Source organism: Charadrius vociferus, unplaced genomic scaffold (assembly GCF_000708025.1).
Source record: "Charadrius vociferus isolate BGI_N301 unplaced genomic scaffold, ASM70802v2 scaffold758, whole genome shotgun sequence".
Taxonomy (NCBI): domain Eukaryota; kingdom Metazoa; phylum Chordata; class Aves; order Charadriiformes; family Charadriidae; genus Charadrius; species Charadrius vociferus.
Window position 1 is genome coordinate 928,124 of NW_009649934.1, and position 16,716 is coordinate 944,839.

Sequence of the window (16,716 nt, forward strand, 5' to 3'; positions counted from 1 at the left end):
GGAAAAGCATGTCACCTGCTTCTGTCCCCACTGAGATTGGAGGCACCTCAAGAAGAGCCCCTTACCCTGGGAGAGAGATAGTAGCTCCCAGCCAGATTGGGATGATGTTACTTGCCTAAGAAGGCGGCAGGGCTTGACTTGAAGCCTCCAAAGGGCCCCAGTGTGTCTACTGAGTTGCTTTTTCTGCTCACAGATTGATTTAGGTGAGCTCAGGCCATGGTCTGCACTTCTCAATGAGTCTGTCATTTTGTGTCAAAGTAATGGGTTGAAGGTGGTTGTTCCTGGGATTTGGGATTGTGATTACCATTGGGGTGGGGAGTAACCTGAGCTCCTAAATACTTTGGGATTTTAAAGGTTTGCACACAAAGACTGATTTTGTACTGAAGTCAAATGTTTTGGGGGCATTTTGAAATGGAAATTGAGTGGAGCTGTCTTATATAGTGTAAATGTAAAGCATGAAACAAGTTCATCTTTTTGCTTCAAATGGGGCAAAGCCAAATGGCCTTTTATGTCTGAATTAACGAGGTTTCAGTCCTGGTTTCATTCCTAGCAATGTGGAGGCCATGCAGGTCCAAATCGAACTGTTAGCTCAGACAGAGAACATTGAATTCACTCAATTGCAAAGTGCCAAAACATAAATCCCATGAGGTTTTTCTGCTGCTGCATAGGACATGACAGGTAGCATAACTGCTGGTTGTATCATCATCATTCAGGGCACCACAAGCATGGCCGTGACGCTGTTTGTAGGGTCCTTTACTCTAGATGGCAGAAACAGCCCCAGTAAGTGCTAAATTGAAAATGCCAAGTCACATTTGTGTTTTCTTTTGCAGGAATCGAGATTGACTTATGCAACAACACTTGCCATCAAATGGCCAAGTAAGTACAGATAAGGGGCTGGGTCATTCTGAGAAAGCCATATGTGTTTGGATGTGTTTTACGTAGAGGTGATTCTGTGTTTAGGGCTTTGCAGAGGGCTGGGAGGAGGTGCCTGCTCATTAAAGGTGCATAAATGTGGGTTCCATGCTCGGAACTCTCTTTGGTGCTAAGCCGCCATCCACTTTCCCCAAGGACTTTGTCTGAGTATAAATTCTTTCCAAGTTCCTTCTGCACATGTGGATGGGAGAAAGCAGAGACTCCCAAGGTACACAAATTCTGGTCTTATTCATGGAGCAAATCAAACAGACGTTTACAAGCCCTTTCTGCCTCATCTGCCCCCACCAAGGAATTAAATAGGCTGATGGGCTGTAATGACTCCCTCTTGCTGCCTTCTCCATCCATTATCTGGTCTCCTACTTTGGAGTACCGGGATCCAGCCATCTCCATTGTACCATGCAGAAGCATACGGGCATGGTGAAGGTGCACTGTGCGAGGCGTGAAGCCTGTGCCTGGATGCCAGCTCCCCTGCAAGCGTGGCTTGACTATTTGGTACTGTAAAGAAATACACAGCAACTTCAGGCATGTTCCTCCTGTGGTCATTGTGGTCTCTAACTTCCACATGCCAGGCTTGTATGGTGTTTCCCACAGGCCGAAAAAATCAGGCGGTGTCATCAGCGATTGTTCATCCCTTTCTCATTTCAGCTGCCTCAATAGTTCTGCAGATTCCCCACCTACATGCTCCTGCTCTGCTGGATACACAGGGAATGGGACCCATTGCACAGGTATGTCCAGCAAGTGTGGGCAAGATTCAAGGCTTGCAAACATCTGTTGAGGCTACGCAGAGACGAGGGGTTTGTTTCTGAAATAAATGGCATGATGTTGCCAGGGAAAAGATCTTTCCAATCCTTTTCCACGTAGCCGTCCACCATGAACTCTGCCATGCTTTGGCAGAGAGGTTTTCCAGTCCAGAGGTTTACACGGGATGCTCTTGATGTTGCTAGAGCCTGTGAGAGAGAGAGAAAAAGGCAGTTCTTACTGCTTCTGGAGACAGATGCACATGAATGGGTTGTTTTAGTTCTGGTATCACAGCAGCAGTGGCAAAGATACAAAAATTTTGGCCATGAATCCCTGGAATATGGATGCTTCTATTCGCTAGAATCTTGTGCTCCTTCTATTTTTGGCCATGCTGAAATTGGATAGAAGTAGTGCAGCAGTTGTGCCAAAATGAGGTAGGATTTCAGGATACAGCTCTAGAGCATACAAACCTGGTCTATGTCAAAACCAGACAGACATGAAATAAACACTGAGTGATAAAATTGTAACAGTCAAATCAAAACACTGGTAGACATCACAGTTTCTTTTCAGTATTGCCCTTGTTTGAAAATGAGCAAGGGGAAAAAAAGCAAAAAATCTCTTTAAAGTTGTGAAGGACAATATTTTTTTTTCTCTTCTAACCATTAGTCCTCAGGGAGCAAACGCTGTGACAGAAAAACTTCTTAGGCAAATGTGGGGATTACTTAAGCTCAGCATGACTTTTGGACTGGCCTCTCTCAGATCTGGATGAGGCCCCATGCCTTTTAAAGGACCTACAGTTTCACTGAGGAACAAAGGGATTTGAATAAGATTTTGTGCTTTTTGTTGAGATGGATGATCATTCTGGCACAGTTCATCTTAACTAGATGCTCTGAGCAGATTCTGCTTCTCTTGTTTGTGGTCACAGAAATAGATCCATGCATTATCGATCATGGTGGCTGCTCCATATACGCTGTGTGTACTAAAGTGTCCCCAGGAGAGAGAACTTGTGTTTGTAAGGAAGGCTACGCTGGAGACGGGACGCTCTGCATGGGTGAGTGTTTAGTGCATGTTTTGGTGATAGCGGCAAAGTATCATGCATGCAAAGGGGAATTTCAGGCTAAAAGACTTAAAATTTCAGGTTAATGTGTTGAATAACTTGATTCTCCTTCTGTCTGTTTGTGCAGTGATTATTTCAAAGCCAATAATTGCTAGCTGAGCTTGATTCAACTGTGGTTTAGGTTTTTATCAAGGTGTATGCACACGTATGTGTATATGTGTTCATACATATCGGTAGATATGTGGTCAACGTTCTCCCAAGTCATGATTAGCGAAGTGATCATCGCTGTCCCAGCACAGTGCCACCCGAAAGTGGGCAGAGAGCCCACGCTGCCCTTGGCACATGCCTCGCTGGATGGCCTCAGGCCAGTATTTTGGTCTCAAACCAAAAGAGCCCTGAGAGGTTTCTCGCCCTGATGCATGTCGTGGGGATGTCCAGAGACAGAGGGTGAGGGCAGTCTCCCACAGTAGTGCTCTAAGACGAAGATGGAGCTGTGGGAGAGTCCAGTCCTCTCCTACCCTTTAAAGCACACCCAGGCAGGCATGGGATTTTCTGTGAGCACAACTCAGAGACACACATGTGCCAGAAATAGAACTTGCAGTTGTACCCTCTTCTTTTGCTATTGCAAGTCACTTTTCCACCAAAATGTTTCCCAAGCTGGGAAGGTCCTCCCTGTTGCTTTCCCAAAACTTCTTTGGGTCACCAATTCCCAGCTGCCTTGAGCAGCCCTCAGCAATAATGTGGCCTTATTGTTTTGCTGCAGAAATTGATCTCTGTCTCGAAAGCAATGGGGGCTGCCACACCAATGCAGAGTGCATTAAAACAGGCCCAAGGAAGGTGAGTACATAAGATGGATGTCAGGGCAACATTATTATGGAGGTTGTCACAGCTGTGTAATTCTCTTAGAGACAATCCTTTCCATGGCAGCGCGCTGCCTTGTGCTTGTTGCCTTCCACGCAGAAAAGTTGCCTGGGAAGGGCATGAAAAGATTTCCTTGAAAGCAGTGCCTTCTGTTGGCCAGAGGCTGGAGGCAGTCTCGGGTTATATTTGTTGTTGACACAAGTATGGTTATTCATGAATGTAGCGATGGCTGCTATACAACATGCTTCCCATTCAGCTCAACCATTTCTTTATTGGGTCCAAGTTTCAAACTGAGCATTTGCTCTCCCTCCAGGTTGCCTGCAACTGTCTTCCCGGTTACAGTGGGGATGGCGTGAGCCAGTGCAACCCCATCAACTTGTGTGAACAGGTATGTCTGCATGTCACTGTTACTGGAGGTGAAGGCCACAGCCTTGAAGCATTCAGTTCTCCCAACAGTTAACAGCAAGAATAGGGTTAGCCTGCTTGTTTAGAGCAGGCTGTCTTGCCTTTTTGCATACCAAAGGGATTTCCTGGTGTGTTTGGTTTCCATTGCCTCTCGCAATGACCTTCGAGTATGTCGGCCACCTGGAACTCCCTCTTGTGGGAGAAGCAGTGTGGAAACAGTGACATAGCGTTGGAGGCATGTGGGCTTGTTTCTCTGCATCCATTTTGTGTGGGACACGCTTGAAAGCTTAAGAGTAACCTGTGCTCATGGTGTCGCTAACATGTCAAAATGTCTCTCTGAATCACGGGGTTTGTCATCACTCTGGGTTCCAAAGTAAGGTGTGAAAATCTTGTTTCATGGGAGGATTTGGTGCTGAAAAGCCCTTGAGGATTCGGGTGAGATTTATTCTAAGGCACTAAACAGATGGGAGGAATGGTTTCCTTTCCGCTGTGCTGGATGTGGTTAGCAGCTCCGGCATGTAAGTGGCAGTTCAAATTGTTGCTGATCCCCCCCATGGAAGCCTTTTGCTTTTCTTGCTAGAACAATGGAGGCTGTAGTCCCTTTGGGCTCTGCAAATACACAGGTCCTGGCACTCGAAACTGCTCCTGCTCTTGGCACAGTGTTGGAGATGGCTTCACCTGCCATGGCAAAGTGTATCAGGTGAGAAGCATGCGCAGCATCTTTTGTGTTGGGCCCCCTGCCCTGCCCCAAACCACTCCCTCCCCTCCAAGTGGAAGCTTCAGGTGAGCAGATCTGTAGTGTCATATTGACACGTGTGTGGTGTGGGAGTGGAGACAGGTGCTTCGAGGCAAGCTATCCATAAATCATAGGTGTATTTGGTGTGCCAGCTGTGGGAGACAATCACAGTAAAGGGACTTCGCTCCAAAGGGAGTCATGATGTTGCTCTGTCAGCAACATTGGCCATACCTCCAGAGTAATGTTATCAGCAAATGGGAGTAATTTTTTTCCCCCCATCTTTCATCTCTCTCTCTGCTTCATCCTGCAGCATCTGCGATGTGAATGGTCCAGGCAGAGGTCACTGCCTGCTCTGTAACCTCCGCGTCATCTGTGCCTGCAGTGCTGGCAAGGGAGGGAGGGAAAGATCACTATGGTGTGTCTGGAGAACTGGTGTCTCACTGGGGTGGGAGAGTGACCTGGAGTGGAAGGAGCAGTCACCATGCTGGCTGGCCAGGATTGAGCAGAATGGACTTTGCTAATACCAGTTGTTTCTCTTTGTTTAAGGAGCTCGGAAGGATTGAAGACGCATCCGTGTTCTTTAAGATGATACTGGTTGGTGACAAATATCTTTGTCCTTGTCTCTGTGTAGTAAATCCCACTTAGGGTTTTCTGCAAAGGGTCTTGCTAACAGGAACCATTTTCTGTTTCCCTTCCCACAATGCTCTTCTACCACAGGCGGAAAGCATCAAGGAGCTCAGTGGGGCAGGACCTTTCACTGTCTTTGTCCCACGGACAGATTTCATAGGAAACACCACAACGGTAAGTGTCCTCCTATCCCAAGCACTGTCAGGTGTTTGACAAGCTCCAGTCATGGCACTGTCTCCTCTGGGGCTGTCTGAGCAGTGAATTGAAGCACAGGGGCTGCACTGCAGAGGGTTAAATGTATCCCCCATTCTCCATCAGTGTAAGAGCAGAGGTTTGTATGCTGGCTCACTGCAGAGACAATCTGGGCAGGGGTAGACATGGCTGCTGTTGTAAGGAGACCCTTACTGGAGCCCCTGCCTCATGGTCCTCAGAGGTACTGTGCCAAATCAGTGATGCGTGGTGACTTCCGTTGCCCGTGGCTATTAGGGGCTGGGAACAGCAAGGCTTCAAGGCATCTGTAATGAAAACCTCTTATTCTTTCTCTGTGCCCCAGGCCCTGCCATTCCACTTCTATTGGTCCCTTCCTTCTAGTCCCAACCTTTTTCTCCTTCTAGTCCCAACCTTTTTCTCATGGGTGCCCCATACACCCAGTAAAGGAACAATTCCCAGTGACCACATACCCCCGGCGTGACATCCTCAAGGCCAATGTGGTCATTTGTCCCCCATCAAGGAACCTGCATGCTGTTGAAATTTCCCAAAGCTCTTAAATGGTTTCGGGCATTCACCACATTTCGGGGGGGGCTGGCTTTCCTGCAGGGATGTGTCAAAGGGGGCTTGGGCAATCCAGGTCTCCCTCATCAGGTCTGGGCCCTCCCTGCAAGGCAAAGGGCTCTCAGTGTGACCTCATTCTTGTTTTCTGTCTGTAGTTTGAGGAGTGGAGGAGCAGAGGTCTTCTCCGGGACCTGCTTCGCTACCACATGGTGGGTTGCCAGAAGTTGCTGTCCAGTGACCTGGAAGCCCAGGAGTCCCTTACGTCTTTATCTGGCCACAAAATAAAGATCACAGTGAAAGAGGTAGTTCTCTGCCACAGTTCCCTTCCCTGTCCCGCTTGTCAGGATGTCACTTTTGCTGTCATTTGAAGGCCGCTGTGATTGTGGCAAGTGGCTTGCCTGGGGCCCGCAGACAGCTTATAGAGTGGTGCCGTGCGTGCGAATACCTCAGCACATCCCTTCTCTCTCAGAATAGCATCTATCTCAATGAGGAAGCTAAACTGGTTGTGAGTGACATCATCGGTGCGAACGGGGTCATTCATTTCATCAACAAGATCCTCATTCCGAGTGACCTGGTGGACCGAAACATTTCCTCAAAGATCTCACAGGTAAGGCTGAAGCAGTGACTGTGCCATGGTGACTGTGGTGAGGACAGGGCGAGGATCTCTCTCCCAGCAGCTCTGATAGTGCTGTCCCTGATAACCCCTCAGCCCAAGGCCACGCAGGGTGCTCTTCCTCCCTGTTCCTATCCCTGTTCCTAGCTGGTGCAGGGGTTGTCTGTGAACACAGATTTGGCTAGTGAAGGTGACAGCATTTGTGGCATAACAACATTTGGGACAGGAGCTGTGATTCATCATCAGGGAACAGTACTGGATGCAGACAGAGGGATCATGTCCCATGCCAACCGTCACACTCCTTTTCCAGTGCAGAGCAAATTGCAACGTGAGATTGCCAGTGTCTCTCTGGTACTCCTGAAACAAGTGCTAGGAGCTTATAGATCCTGCATTTTACAAAAGATGACACATTATCTGTACAGCACAACAGAGGGCTGAAATTCTTCCCAGCTCCTGCCATAGCAGCGTCTACCCAGGATGAATCAGAAAAGTGGCAGCTGCTGAGTGCCAGCGCTCACCAGGCCAAATCCATCAGCATGACGATGACAGAGATAAACTAGCATTTAGCTATTGTAGTTGTTAACCATCTGGTTTCTCCCCTGCGTTGCTGCTCCAGGTCCTGGAGGAGGACCTCTTAGCGACAGTGTTTTGCTTTCTTCCCTCTGCAGCAAAATATCACAGAAGTGGCAGAGGCCTTTGGGTACACCATTTATAGCAAGCTCCTGCAGGTGAGTGGCCTGACTCCTGCTGCTCTGTGGGGAGGTGGTGCGTGCACGCGCACATTCAGTTTTGGCTTGTGGCTTTTTCTTTCTGTCCCCTCCTATCTCCGACAGGACGCGGAGCTGCTGCCACTGGTTAGTGACCCTCTGCATAGACCCTTCACCATGCTGTGGCCCACAGATGCTGCGTTTAACGCCCTCTCGGAGAAAAGGCAGAGGTGGCTGTACCGCAGGGAGCATCGGGACGTGCTGGCCTCCTACCTCAAAGCACACATGATCAGGGACACAAAGGTAAATGTGACAACAAACAGGCTTATACCTTCCGAGGCCACATGTGATGCCACCGCCTGCCTGTGGTTACGCCAGAGTGACCTTGCGAAATATTTTGCTGCTGTAGAACATGCAGCATAATAGTTGTCTTGAGAAGACCCAAAGCTGTTTGAGCATTTGAGGCAACTACCACTTCATCGTGAACCTCTGGTGCAGCGTGGCTGAGCTGAAACCCTCTGTCATCAGCTTCTTGGGGAGGCCACATCATCACCAGTGTCAACACAAGGCTCACAAACAGGCTCTTGTCTATAGGGGTGATGAAGGAGGGAAGTCCAGCTGAGCAAAACCAGGGTCTGCTTGCGCACGCTGGCCTCTCACTGTTCAGGAATCTGGGGCTAACCCAGCATACTTACACTGTTCCACCCACACCGGCTTCACATTCTACCACGTCGCACCCCTCTCAGTGTGGCTGCTGAGCCCCGTCCTCACCAAGCAGCATCTCGTTAGAAGTATGAACTGCCAGTTTTACCTGTCTCTCCCTTCACATTCTTCTTTTTCCCTCTTAGATTGTTGCTGGTAACGTGCCCCAAGTCGAATCCATACGGACCATGCACGGCTCCACCATCTCGTTCAGCTGCAGCAAAACCCACGTGGTGAGTGATGGTGATGCTGGGCTTGGCTTTCCACTGAGCAAGTGGGCATTTGCCACAGGGCAACCAATGCTCCATGTTGGTCACCAGCAGAGGTGAACACAGAGTTGGAGCGCTTGCAGGCTGAGACACCTCATTCCCCTGGCTACAGCTGAGCCTGCAGGGAGGCTCGAGACTCTGTGGCTAGCTGGCAGGAAAGCGTGGAGGCATGTGGTACCTGCTGGAGGCATGTGGTACCTGCTGGAGGCATGTGGTACCTGCACGTGCACTTCACGATGACCAGATTGCAAAGTCAACCGCATGGTACCATGACTTTTAACAGAGCACACGTTGCATGGACAGAGGCCATTTCTTAGGAGAGATGGCCATGAAAAGTGGCAATCGGGAAGGGTGGTCAAGGACACGAGCACAGAGATTTTGGACAGTTCTTGGGGTGATTGAGAAGTCATGGCAGCCAAAAAAGTCAAATTTTGGGTGGTGTGGCCAGTATGTAGGATGTGCCAGCATCACAAGTTGCGTTCTTCCTCTGACAGGGGGAGCTTCTGGTGGGGAATGGCGATGCCACCATCATCCAGAGGCACATGGAATTCAATGGGGGCATTGCTTATGGCATTGATAGACTGTTGGAGCCACCGGATTTGGGATCTCGATGTGATGAGTTCGTCTTTGTTGAGCTGCAGGTGAGCGCTTGCAATGAGGCCAGTGAGGATCTGTGCCATCTGTTGAGCACCATGCCTGGGAAGAGGGATGTTGGGAGGGCTTGCTGCTCTTCCTCGGCAAAGCTCTGAGCAGCCGAGAGAGGCAGAAGTGCATATTGAGTTGTTTTGGGGTTTCTTTCTCTCCTCCACAGGGATCTACGGAGAGCTGCGGACTCTGTGGCTTCGAGCCACCCTGCCCTCCGGGCTCCGTTCAACGGGTAAAGCTCACAGTTTTGTCACTAAGGCGGCCTGTTACGGGGCTGATGGCAATACCCCCACACCCCTCGTGTTTTAGCAGCAAAATGAAGGCACACCTGCATGTGGCGGGTCCCTTGGCTCAGTCACGTTGCCCGTGCCTTACCCCAAGCCATGCTGTCCCATCGGGCAGGACCTGGGCTGAGCAACACAGGGTCAGGGGCTCCAACCATCTTTGTTTAGTCAATCCCTATGTGGGTGACAGTGGCTGCAGGGCTCTCTGCAGCAGCACTGGGGGCTTCTCCAGGTGCTTTATAGCAAAAGAGCTTGGCCTGGCTGCTGGAGATGGACCAGGGATCAGATGGTGAGCAGCCTTGGGGGGCAGTGGTTGTACCCCATTCTCACTGCATCACTCATTGCCTCTCTCTGCCAAGCTTCTGGCATGTTCCTGAGGTACATCTGTGGCTCCTCTGTCACCAGTCCCATCACATGTTAGGAAGTCTCTGTTACTTGTCATAAAACTGAATGAGTAGCACAAGAAGAGTCAAGGTGAGACATCAAAGACCAATGTAGCAAACTCTGTGTTTTGCCTGTTTCCTCGCAGGGGGGAACCAGGCGCTGCTACTATTACGGAAACCAGCTGTTGAGAAACACTTTTCTGTTTCACCGCAACTCCCTGTTGCGGCCGCCCTCCCCGTGGGACCCCTTCAGAAGACACTTCTCTTCCAGGGGGCCTCTCAGACGAGGCTGCAAGAGGAGCTGCGTTTCCACCCAGTGGGTCCCTCAGTGCTGTGCGAACCACTATGGCCGTGACTGTTGGGGTAAGGAGCCGTGCAACCCTTTCCCTCCCCGGCCCTTTCTCTTGTGGGAAGGTGGTGTTTCTGGTTCAGCACAGACGTCTGGTGTCCATGAGTGTGCTTCCCCAGGGAAGGGTGGGCAAAACCCCAGGCAGGGAGCCGCAGTCTATGGAGGGTGCAGGGAACGATCCCCTAGGGGGTGCGTGTGGATGGTGTAATGGGGAATTCCCTTTCCTTGGAGAAACCCGTGTCCCCATGGAGAGCCCTGGGCACAGGGCTGCGGGGAGTGGCTGTCAGAGCTGTCACTCAGCCGCTGTCAGACATGTCACTCAGCCCTAGATGTTGCCGATGCTCAACCATTCCCTGGCATCTGCCCTCTACGCTTTGTGCATGGGCAGTTTTCACCTCCTCGGATGAATCTGCTGCCAGGTTAGCATGGAGTGGTCCAGCACAAACTCAGCACGTTACAGGCTGGAAGCTATGCCGAATTTGTCCCTCTTGCCCCCATTTCTAAGGTTTATTGTCCTGGGATGTCTGCAGCACTCACTCCCAGGACTGCTGAGCAGGCTCGGTGGCCCAAGCACCCCATAAACAGCAGTTCACATGGCACCAGGCTCCGCTCCAGCACAGGGTCACTTTGTCACAGCAGCCTCACTAAGGTACCCTATTTGCAGCGTGCCCAGGAGGGCTGGAGGCGCCGTGCGGTAACCGTGGCACCTGTGACGACAAAATCGGTGGCTCAGGGAGATGCAACTGCAGCCAGGCTTTCATCGGGACCAGCTGCGAGCTGTGTGCGCCAGGCAGATACGGGCCAGACTGCCGAGGTAAGACTCCTTCTGCCTGTGGGGCGGCAGCAATGCAGAGGGTTTGGGGAGAGGTGGCTGCGCCACGTGGTGCTACTTGAAGAGGGGGTGGTGGGTGCTGGACTCACCTCTTTGCAGCTTACAGCATAGGAATCAGTGCTGCCACGTATGCGTCGGTCCCACGAACGCTCGGGTCAGGCTTCTGGGGCCGGGGACATCCCTACGTGGCCTCGCGGCAGGATAGCCATTTGGGCAAACATAGTTTGCCATCTCAAACTACTCCAGCTGTAGTTTGAGAAGGCTGGGTGGCACGTGGCAGGAGCCACGCTACCGGTGGCCTCACTTCTGTGCTGAAGCCCCGGGGTCGAAGACTCCTCCTCATTTGTCACACGCAGCTGAGAGCCCCAGTCTGGCAGACAGCGTTATGACATATTTTGGGCTGGGGGCCAAATCCGTAAGCTGTGATGAACTCTGTACAGAAAGAGCATCTTCTGGGACATGCTCAGCAGGGACCTGTGTGTTTGTGAGGCAAAGGGAAGGAAATGGGACATTCACCTGTCCCAAGCTGGGCTTTATGAGGGCTCCAGGAACATTTTTGATGGCTGTATGGTTGCAGGGACTCGGAGTGAAAAACTCACCTCTAGAAATGCCCAGGGGAGGGGAATGATGGGAGTTTGTGGGTGCAGAGTCTTCCCCTCCTCTGTGAAGGGTGCGTGTTGCAGGGGAACGGGCTGGCAGTGACAGGAAGGGATGCGTGCGTACTGCCGTGCCTGCCTTCGGGCACTGCACACACAAGCCACCTTTCTGTCATGTGGCTGTCCCATGGCCCGAGCGTGGTCTTTCACTGCCACCAAGGCAGATGCTGTGACAGCATTTTTATCCATTCCTCACAGAGTGTAACTGTACCGAGAACGGCGTGTGCAACGGAGGACTGCATGGTGATGGCTTCTGCTTCTGTGCCGAGGGCTGGACTGGAGACCGCTGCGAAATCAGACTAGGTGACAGATGCCAAGCCCCACCACCTACTATTCCCTGGAACCTGGTGCCATATGGCCACTTTCCTAATAGCTGGATTGTTCAAGCAGCCGGTCAGAAATATCTCCAGAAAAAAGCTCTCAGTTGCAGGGCTCATCCTAAGATCTGGTCCCTGCTGTTGAATTTCACAAGGGTTGGGGTGGGGAGGAGGAGAAGGAAAGCTCCACTTGATCGTGAACAAGTCCCTGAGCTCAGAGGTGCACCAAGAAGAGCTTGAGGGTGAAGTGAAGGCCTGAGGTGTCTCTGATGAAGTAACATTCCTCTGGGTTTGGGCAAGGCATCTGCAGAAAAGCACAGGGGGAGAGAGGGGGGAGTGTGGGGCAGGTGGCCTGGGGCAGAGGCCCACCATGGCAGCTGTGTCTGTGGTGCAGCTCTGAGGTCATTCTGACCTGTGTGTGTTCTGGTTTCAGTCATGACGCCCACCTGCTCTCCACCGTGCCACCCGCAGGCCGTCTGCCGCTCCGGCAACCTCTGCGAATGCAACCTACACTACGAAGGAGATGGGAGAACGTGCTCAGGTCAGGGGGAGCCACAAAGGGATGGGATGGCAGGGTGGTGAGCGAAGGGGAAAGTGGGCAACACAGCAAGACAACAGGTGACCATCTCCTGATGGCCCTGTTGGTGTGACGACTGGCAGGACGGACAGATAGACCACCAGGACACTTAGCAAGGTGCTTTAGTTGGTCTAACACTTTTATCCCTGCAGTGATCGACATGTGCAGCCAGGACAACGGGGGGTGCGCCAGGCATGCACAGTGTATGCAGGTTGGCGTGAACGTCTCCTGTGCCTGTGCGCCCGGGTACGGAGGCGACGGCTACGTCTGCGACCCCATAGACAGGTGTGCGGACGGTAGGAATGGGGACTGCAGCGAACACGCCAACTGCATCAGCACTGGGCCGGTGAGTACCTCCCCGAGGTCTGGGGAGACTTGCGTGCCTGGGAGCACAGCGCAGGTGGCTGCCGTGGGATGCTTCAGGCTGCTGGAGGACAGCGATGTGACAGTGGCCTGCTCCTCCTCTCTGGACCCCTCAGCTATTGTGCTCATTCTGTAGGTTGTTACTGCCAGGCAGGGGCCATTGAGGGCCCTGCTGAAGTTATGCTGAGGCCATTTTCCCCCATTCCTCTGACTAAGGGGCATAAGCTGTGTCAGTCGTGGCATTTCTGGACTGTTTTGGGCGCTCCAGGATGGTCCTTTGAGGATGATGCTGGGCATTTCTGCAGAGAAACTAGAATTGCTCACTGCAGGCCAGAAGATGGGACTGGGAGCATGATGTAGTGCAAGAATCATGAGCCATGTACCCCAAAGCTCAGCTGTCTTTCAAACAGCACGTGATATGTGACATTTTTTCATTCATGTTCCGTTGGATGTGAGGGCAGGACAGAGGCTGTGTGGCTTTTTGTATCTCTGTCATAGTCCCAGTGGGCTGTGGAGGCATTTGGAAGGCTCATCCCCATCTTCATAGGGATACGAGGTTCCCCAGCTGGCATCTGCGTGTTTGCACTTGCACAAATGCCATTCTTCCTTTGTACTGCAGAACGAGCGGCGCTGTGAGTGCAAGCAGGGCTACGTCGGTGATGGGATCCAGTGCCTGGAAGAGGCCGTGCCCCCCACAGACCGGTGCCTGGAAGACAACGGACAGTGCCACCGGGAGGCCATTTGCACTGACCTACACTTTCATGGTGAGCGTGCCCAGCGCCGCAGAGCCAGGGCTGCTGTTCCGTGGAGAGGTCACACTCCCTCATCCTTCACCTTCTGGCTGGGACACCTCTCGGGAGAGGTGGAGGGTGGGAGAGCTGAGGGGCCGGAGACTTGTCTCCCTGGCTTGGTCTGGTTGTCACATTCCCCTTTTCCCCTACACGTCATACAGGGAGGACAAGCCATCCTTGTCTGCTTCTGTGTGACACATGAGGTGGCCTCTGGTGGGATTACAGTGCCAGTAAGCACTGACGCCCTTGTGGAAGGCGAGAAGCTCAGAGGAAGCTGTGCCGCATCCCCCTTCGCCCTCACTTGAGCGTCGTCCACATCCCACCCTCCCGTGCAGCACTGGGGACCCTCCGTTGGCGGTGCTGTCTGTGGGGACCCACGCCGCTGCCCCGGGGAGGCTGCTCGCTCTCTGCTGCACTGATGCTCACTGTCCTCGCTATTTTGCAGATAAGACTATGGGCGTATTTCATCTGCAGTCACCCCGAAAAAAGTACGACTTCACTTACGAGCAGGCTCAGGCGGCCTGTGCCGCAGAAGGCGCTTCCTTGGCCACTTTCCAGCAGCTCTCGGCAGCACAGCAGGTCAGGGCAGGGATGCAGAGGTCGGGCAGGGGCTGGCTCCGTCTCCTCGGGGGGTGGGGACATTGAAGTGCTTCTCCCTGGGCCCGGTCCAGTGGTAGCAAGCCCCTGACGCGTGGGTGGGTGACCTGCCAGGCCCTGTTTGCTTGGTCTACGTCCATGAAACCAGGAGGGCTGGTGGGTCTTGCCAGTCACACTGGGATGAGACCTCTGGCAGCGTCCAACCTGTTAGGTGTTGGGGGAAAGCAGCATAAGGCTGCACAGTGGGAATGTGCATTGGGGTAGAAAACCTGGGACAAGGATATTATATTTAACCTAATCATTCATTTTCCTCTGCTAGATGGGATTCCATCTGTGCTTGGTGGGTTGGCTGGACAATGGCACAGCTGGATACCCCACGGCCTACCCCAACCCCAGCTGTGGGTCTAACCGAGTGGGCATTGTGGACTACGGCCTCCGAAGCAACCTGAGCGAGACCTGGGATGCGTTCTGCTACCGGGAGAAGGGTGAGTGGTGCGAGCACAGTTCCTGGGGACGGTCCTGTCAAGCACAAGAGGTGTGTCGGGGCAGCAGGCAGAGAGCTGCCCTCAGAGCGTCCCCCTCTCCCCTTGCCTGTGTTGGGAGGGAACATGCTGAGGGGTATCCAGAAGTCAAGGGAGAGGTGGTCACTGTAGCCACCGTTGGCGGGTCAAGTCACATCTTGGCTTTCCTTTGCAGATCTGACTTGCACCTGCCGTGATGGGTTCGTGGGAGATGGGTATTGGTGCAGCGGCAAACTCCCTGATGTGCTCGCAGACCACGCTAGCTTCTCCACCTTCTATTCCGTAAGCGATGCTCTCCTGGTTCTTTGGTACGCCAGCAGCTGGCAACAAGGGGGAGGGAGGGCCTTAACAGGGAGAAGTGGTAGTTTGGTCTGTGTGGGGTGCAGAGTACAAACATGGGGGCATTTTCTTTCTGGAGCTGGGGGATAGTCTCCTGGGCTGAGGAATGTAACAGGCCTGAGTTCCCTGCAGCATGCTGATGGGGATCTCCCATCTTTTCCAGATGTTGCTCGATTTTGCCAATGACACAGAAGAAGGACTGGATTTTTTCATCTATTTGTCTGATGACTCTGCTCCTAAAACTCTCTTTGTCCCTCTGAACTCTGGCTTCGCAGACAATGAAGTAAGTAAGCAGGGATGAGCGGCCGCTCGAGGGCGCATGGAACTATGAGAGCGCCAGAGGAGAGCAGGAGTCCGCCAAAGCTGGCAGGATGGTGTCGTGAAATAGAGTCTGGGGAAGGAGGAGGAATTTAGGTCAGAGGGATGGCTGGAGGGCTCTAGTCCAACTCCAACCCCTCAGAAGAGCCATTTAGGTCAGGTTGCTCAGAGCTTTCTACAGTTGAGCTTTGACTATTTCTAAGGATGGCAATCCTCCCTTCTCTGCACAGTAGTTTTGTGCCATGTTGCCCATGAATTGAGCTGTCTTGGGGCCATGGCGAGTGTCTGGGCTTAGGCCAGGTGGGGACTGCACACAGCGGGAGGGGAAGGGGCGAGAGCCAGCTCAGCCGTTTCTCATCCCTGCTTCCTGTTGCTTTTTCAGACACTGACAGGAGAAGAACTGAAGCTCCACGTGTCATCCAGCAACGTCGTCCTCTTCAGCTTCAACCTCACAACGGGCACCATCATCCCATCCCAGTCAGGATATGACCTCCATGTATCAGACCTCCCAGAGGGCAACAGTACAGAGCACTCAGTAGGTTAAACTTCAGCAGAAGTCAAAAAAAACCCCAAGTGTTTGCCACATCTCTTTTGAGACAGAGAACAACGGGGAGGCTTTCTGGTCGGGTGACATCATCTCTGTCCTGCGCTGTAGGACGCCAAGGGGATCAATGACACGATGATTGTGGAGTGGGACATCATAGCTTTCAACGGCATCATTCACGCAATTGCAGAGCCACTGAGGATTCCACCACCCATCGTTCATCTTGGTCAGGTGAGTGTCCGACGGCACGAACAGGGAAGGAAGGTGCTGAAACAGCTGGAGTCAGGCCTGGAAACGGGGACGAGGTGACCGAGTCATCCAAAGGACTGGCCTCCTCCTCTCTGCTCTTCTGACACAGCTCATTTTGGCAGAGCAGCACATTGTCACACTGGGGCATTGCCCTTCCTCTGCCCGGGGAGTGCCGTCACCGTCACCGGGCTGCTCTTTGTCGACGCAGGTGAACGGCGTGGCCCAGGCATCGGGCTCCGTGGCCACAGGGACGTTGTCAGCGCTGTGCTTCGCGCTGGTGCTGGCTGCCGGTGCTGGCATCGCCTATTACTGCGTGAAGAGGCGGCGGCAGGAGGAGCAGTTCGGGTATTTTCAGGTGCGTGGGGGCGGCGGAGCGGGTCGGGGGGAGGCAGAGGCCTCTCCGGGGCGAGGGCAGGTGGGTGGAGGCTGGGGGAGCGCGGGTGCCCCGTGGAGTGCCCCGGGGGGCAGTGGGGGCCGCGGCGGGGGGCAGCCAGGCGTGGGAGCGGCACTCGCGGCTGCGGTGTCTCGTACG

At 52.9% G+C, this 16,716-nt stretch overlaps 1 protein-coding gene across 1 annotated transcript in view; it reads left to right on the forward strand.

Moving 5' to 3' along the window:
- STAB1 (stabilin 1) overlaps window positions 1-16,716 on the forward strand; it is a 57,048-nt gene that overhangs the window by 39,202 nt on the left and 1,130 nt on the right. The window contains exons 40-66 of the mRNA XM_009891283.1: window positions 831-876; window positions 1,579-1,658; window positions 2,597-2,722; window positions 3,492-3,565; window positions 3,903-3,977; window positions 4,575-4,694; window positions 5,448-5,531; window positions 6,284-6,430; window positions 6,598-6,735; window positions 7,410-7,469; window positions 7,575-7,751; window positions 8,297-8,383; window positions 8,914-9,060; window positions 9,231-9,296; window positions 9,878-10,094; window positions 10,745-10,894; window positions 11,767-11,871; window positions 12,319-12,426; window positions 12,615-12,808; window positions 13,445-13,589; window positions 14,062-14,195; window positions 14,533-14,698; window positions 14,910-15,016; window positions 15,237-15,356; window positions 15,774-15,926; window positions 16,047-16,166; window positions 16,393-16,529. Of these exons, the coding sequence (XP_009889585.1) occupies window positions 831-876; window positions 1,579-1,658; window positions 2,597-2,722; window positions 3,492-3,565; window positions 3,903-3,977; window positions 4,575-4,694; window positions 5,448-5,531; window positions 6,284-6,430; window positions 6,598-6,735; window positions 7,410-7,469; window positions 7,575-7,751; window positions 8,297-8,383; window positions 8,914-9,060; window positions 9,231-9,296; window positions 9,878-10,094; window positions 10,745-10,894; window positions 11,767-11,871; window positions 12,319-12,426; window positions 12,615-12,808; window positions 13,445-13,589; window positions 14,062-14,195; window positions 14,533-14,698; window positions 14,910-15,016; window positions 15,237-15,356; window positions 15,774-15,926; window positions 16,047-16,166; window positions 16,393-16,529 (3,283 nt within the window). The remainder of the gene's footprint in view (window positions 1-830; window positions 877-1,578; window positions 1,659-2,596; window positions 2,723-3,491; window positions 3,566-3,902; window positions 3,978-4,574; window positions 4,695-5,447; window positions 5,532-6,283; window positions 6,431-6,597; window positions 6,736-7,409; window positions 7,470-7,574; window positions 7,752-8,296; window positions 8,384-8,913; window positions 9,061-9,230; window positions 9,297-9,877; window positions 10,095-10,744; window positions 10,895-11,766; window positions 11,872-12,318; window positions 12,427-12,614; window positions 12,809-13,444; window positions 13,590-14,061; window positions 14,196-14,532; window positions 14,699-14,909; window positions 15,017-15,236; window positions 15,357-15,773; window positions 15,927-16,046; window positions 16,167-16,392; window positions 16,530-16,716) is intronic.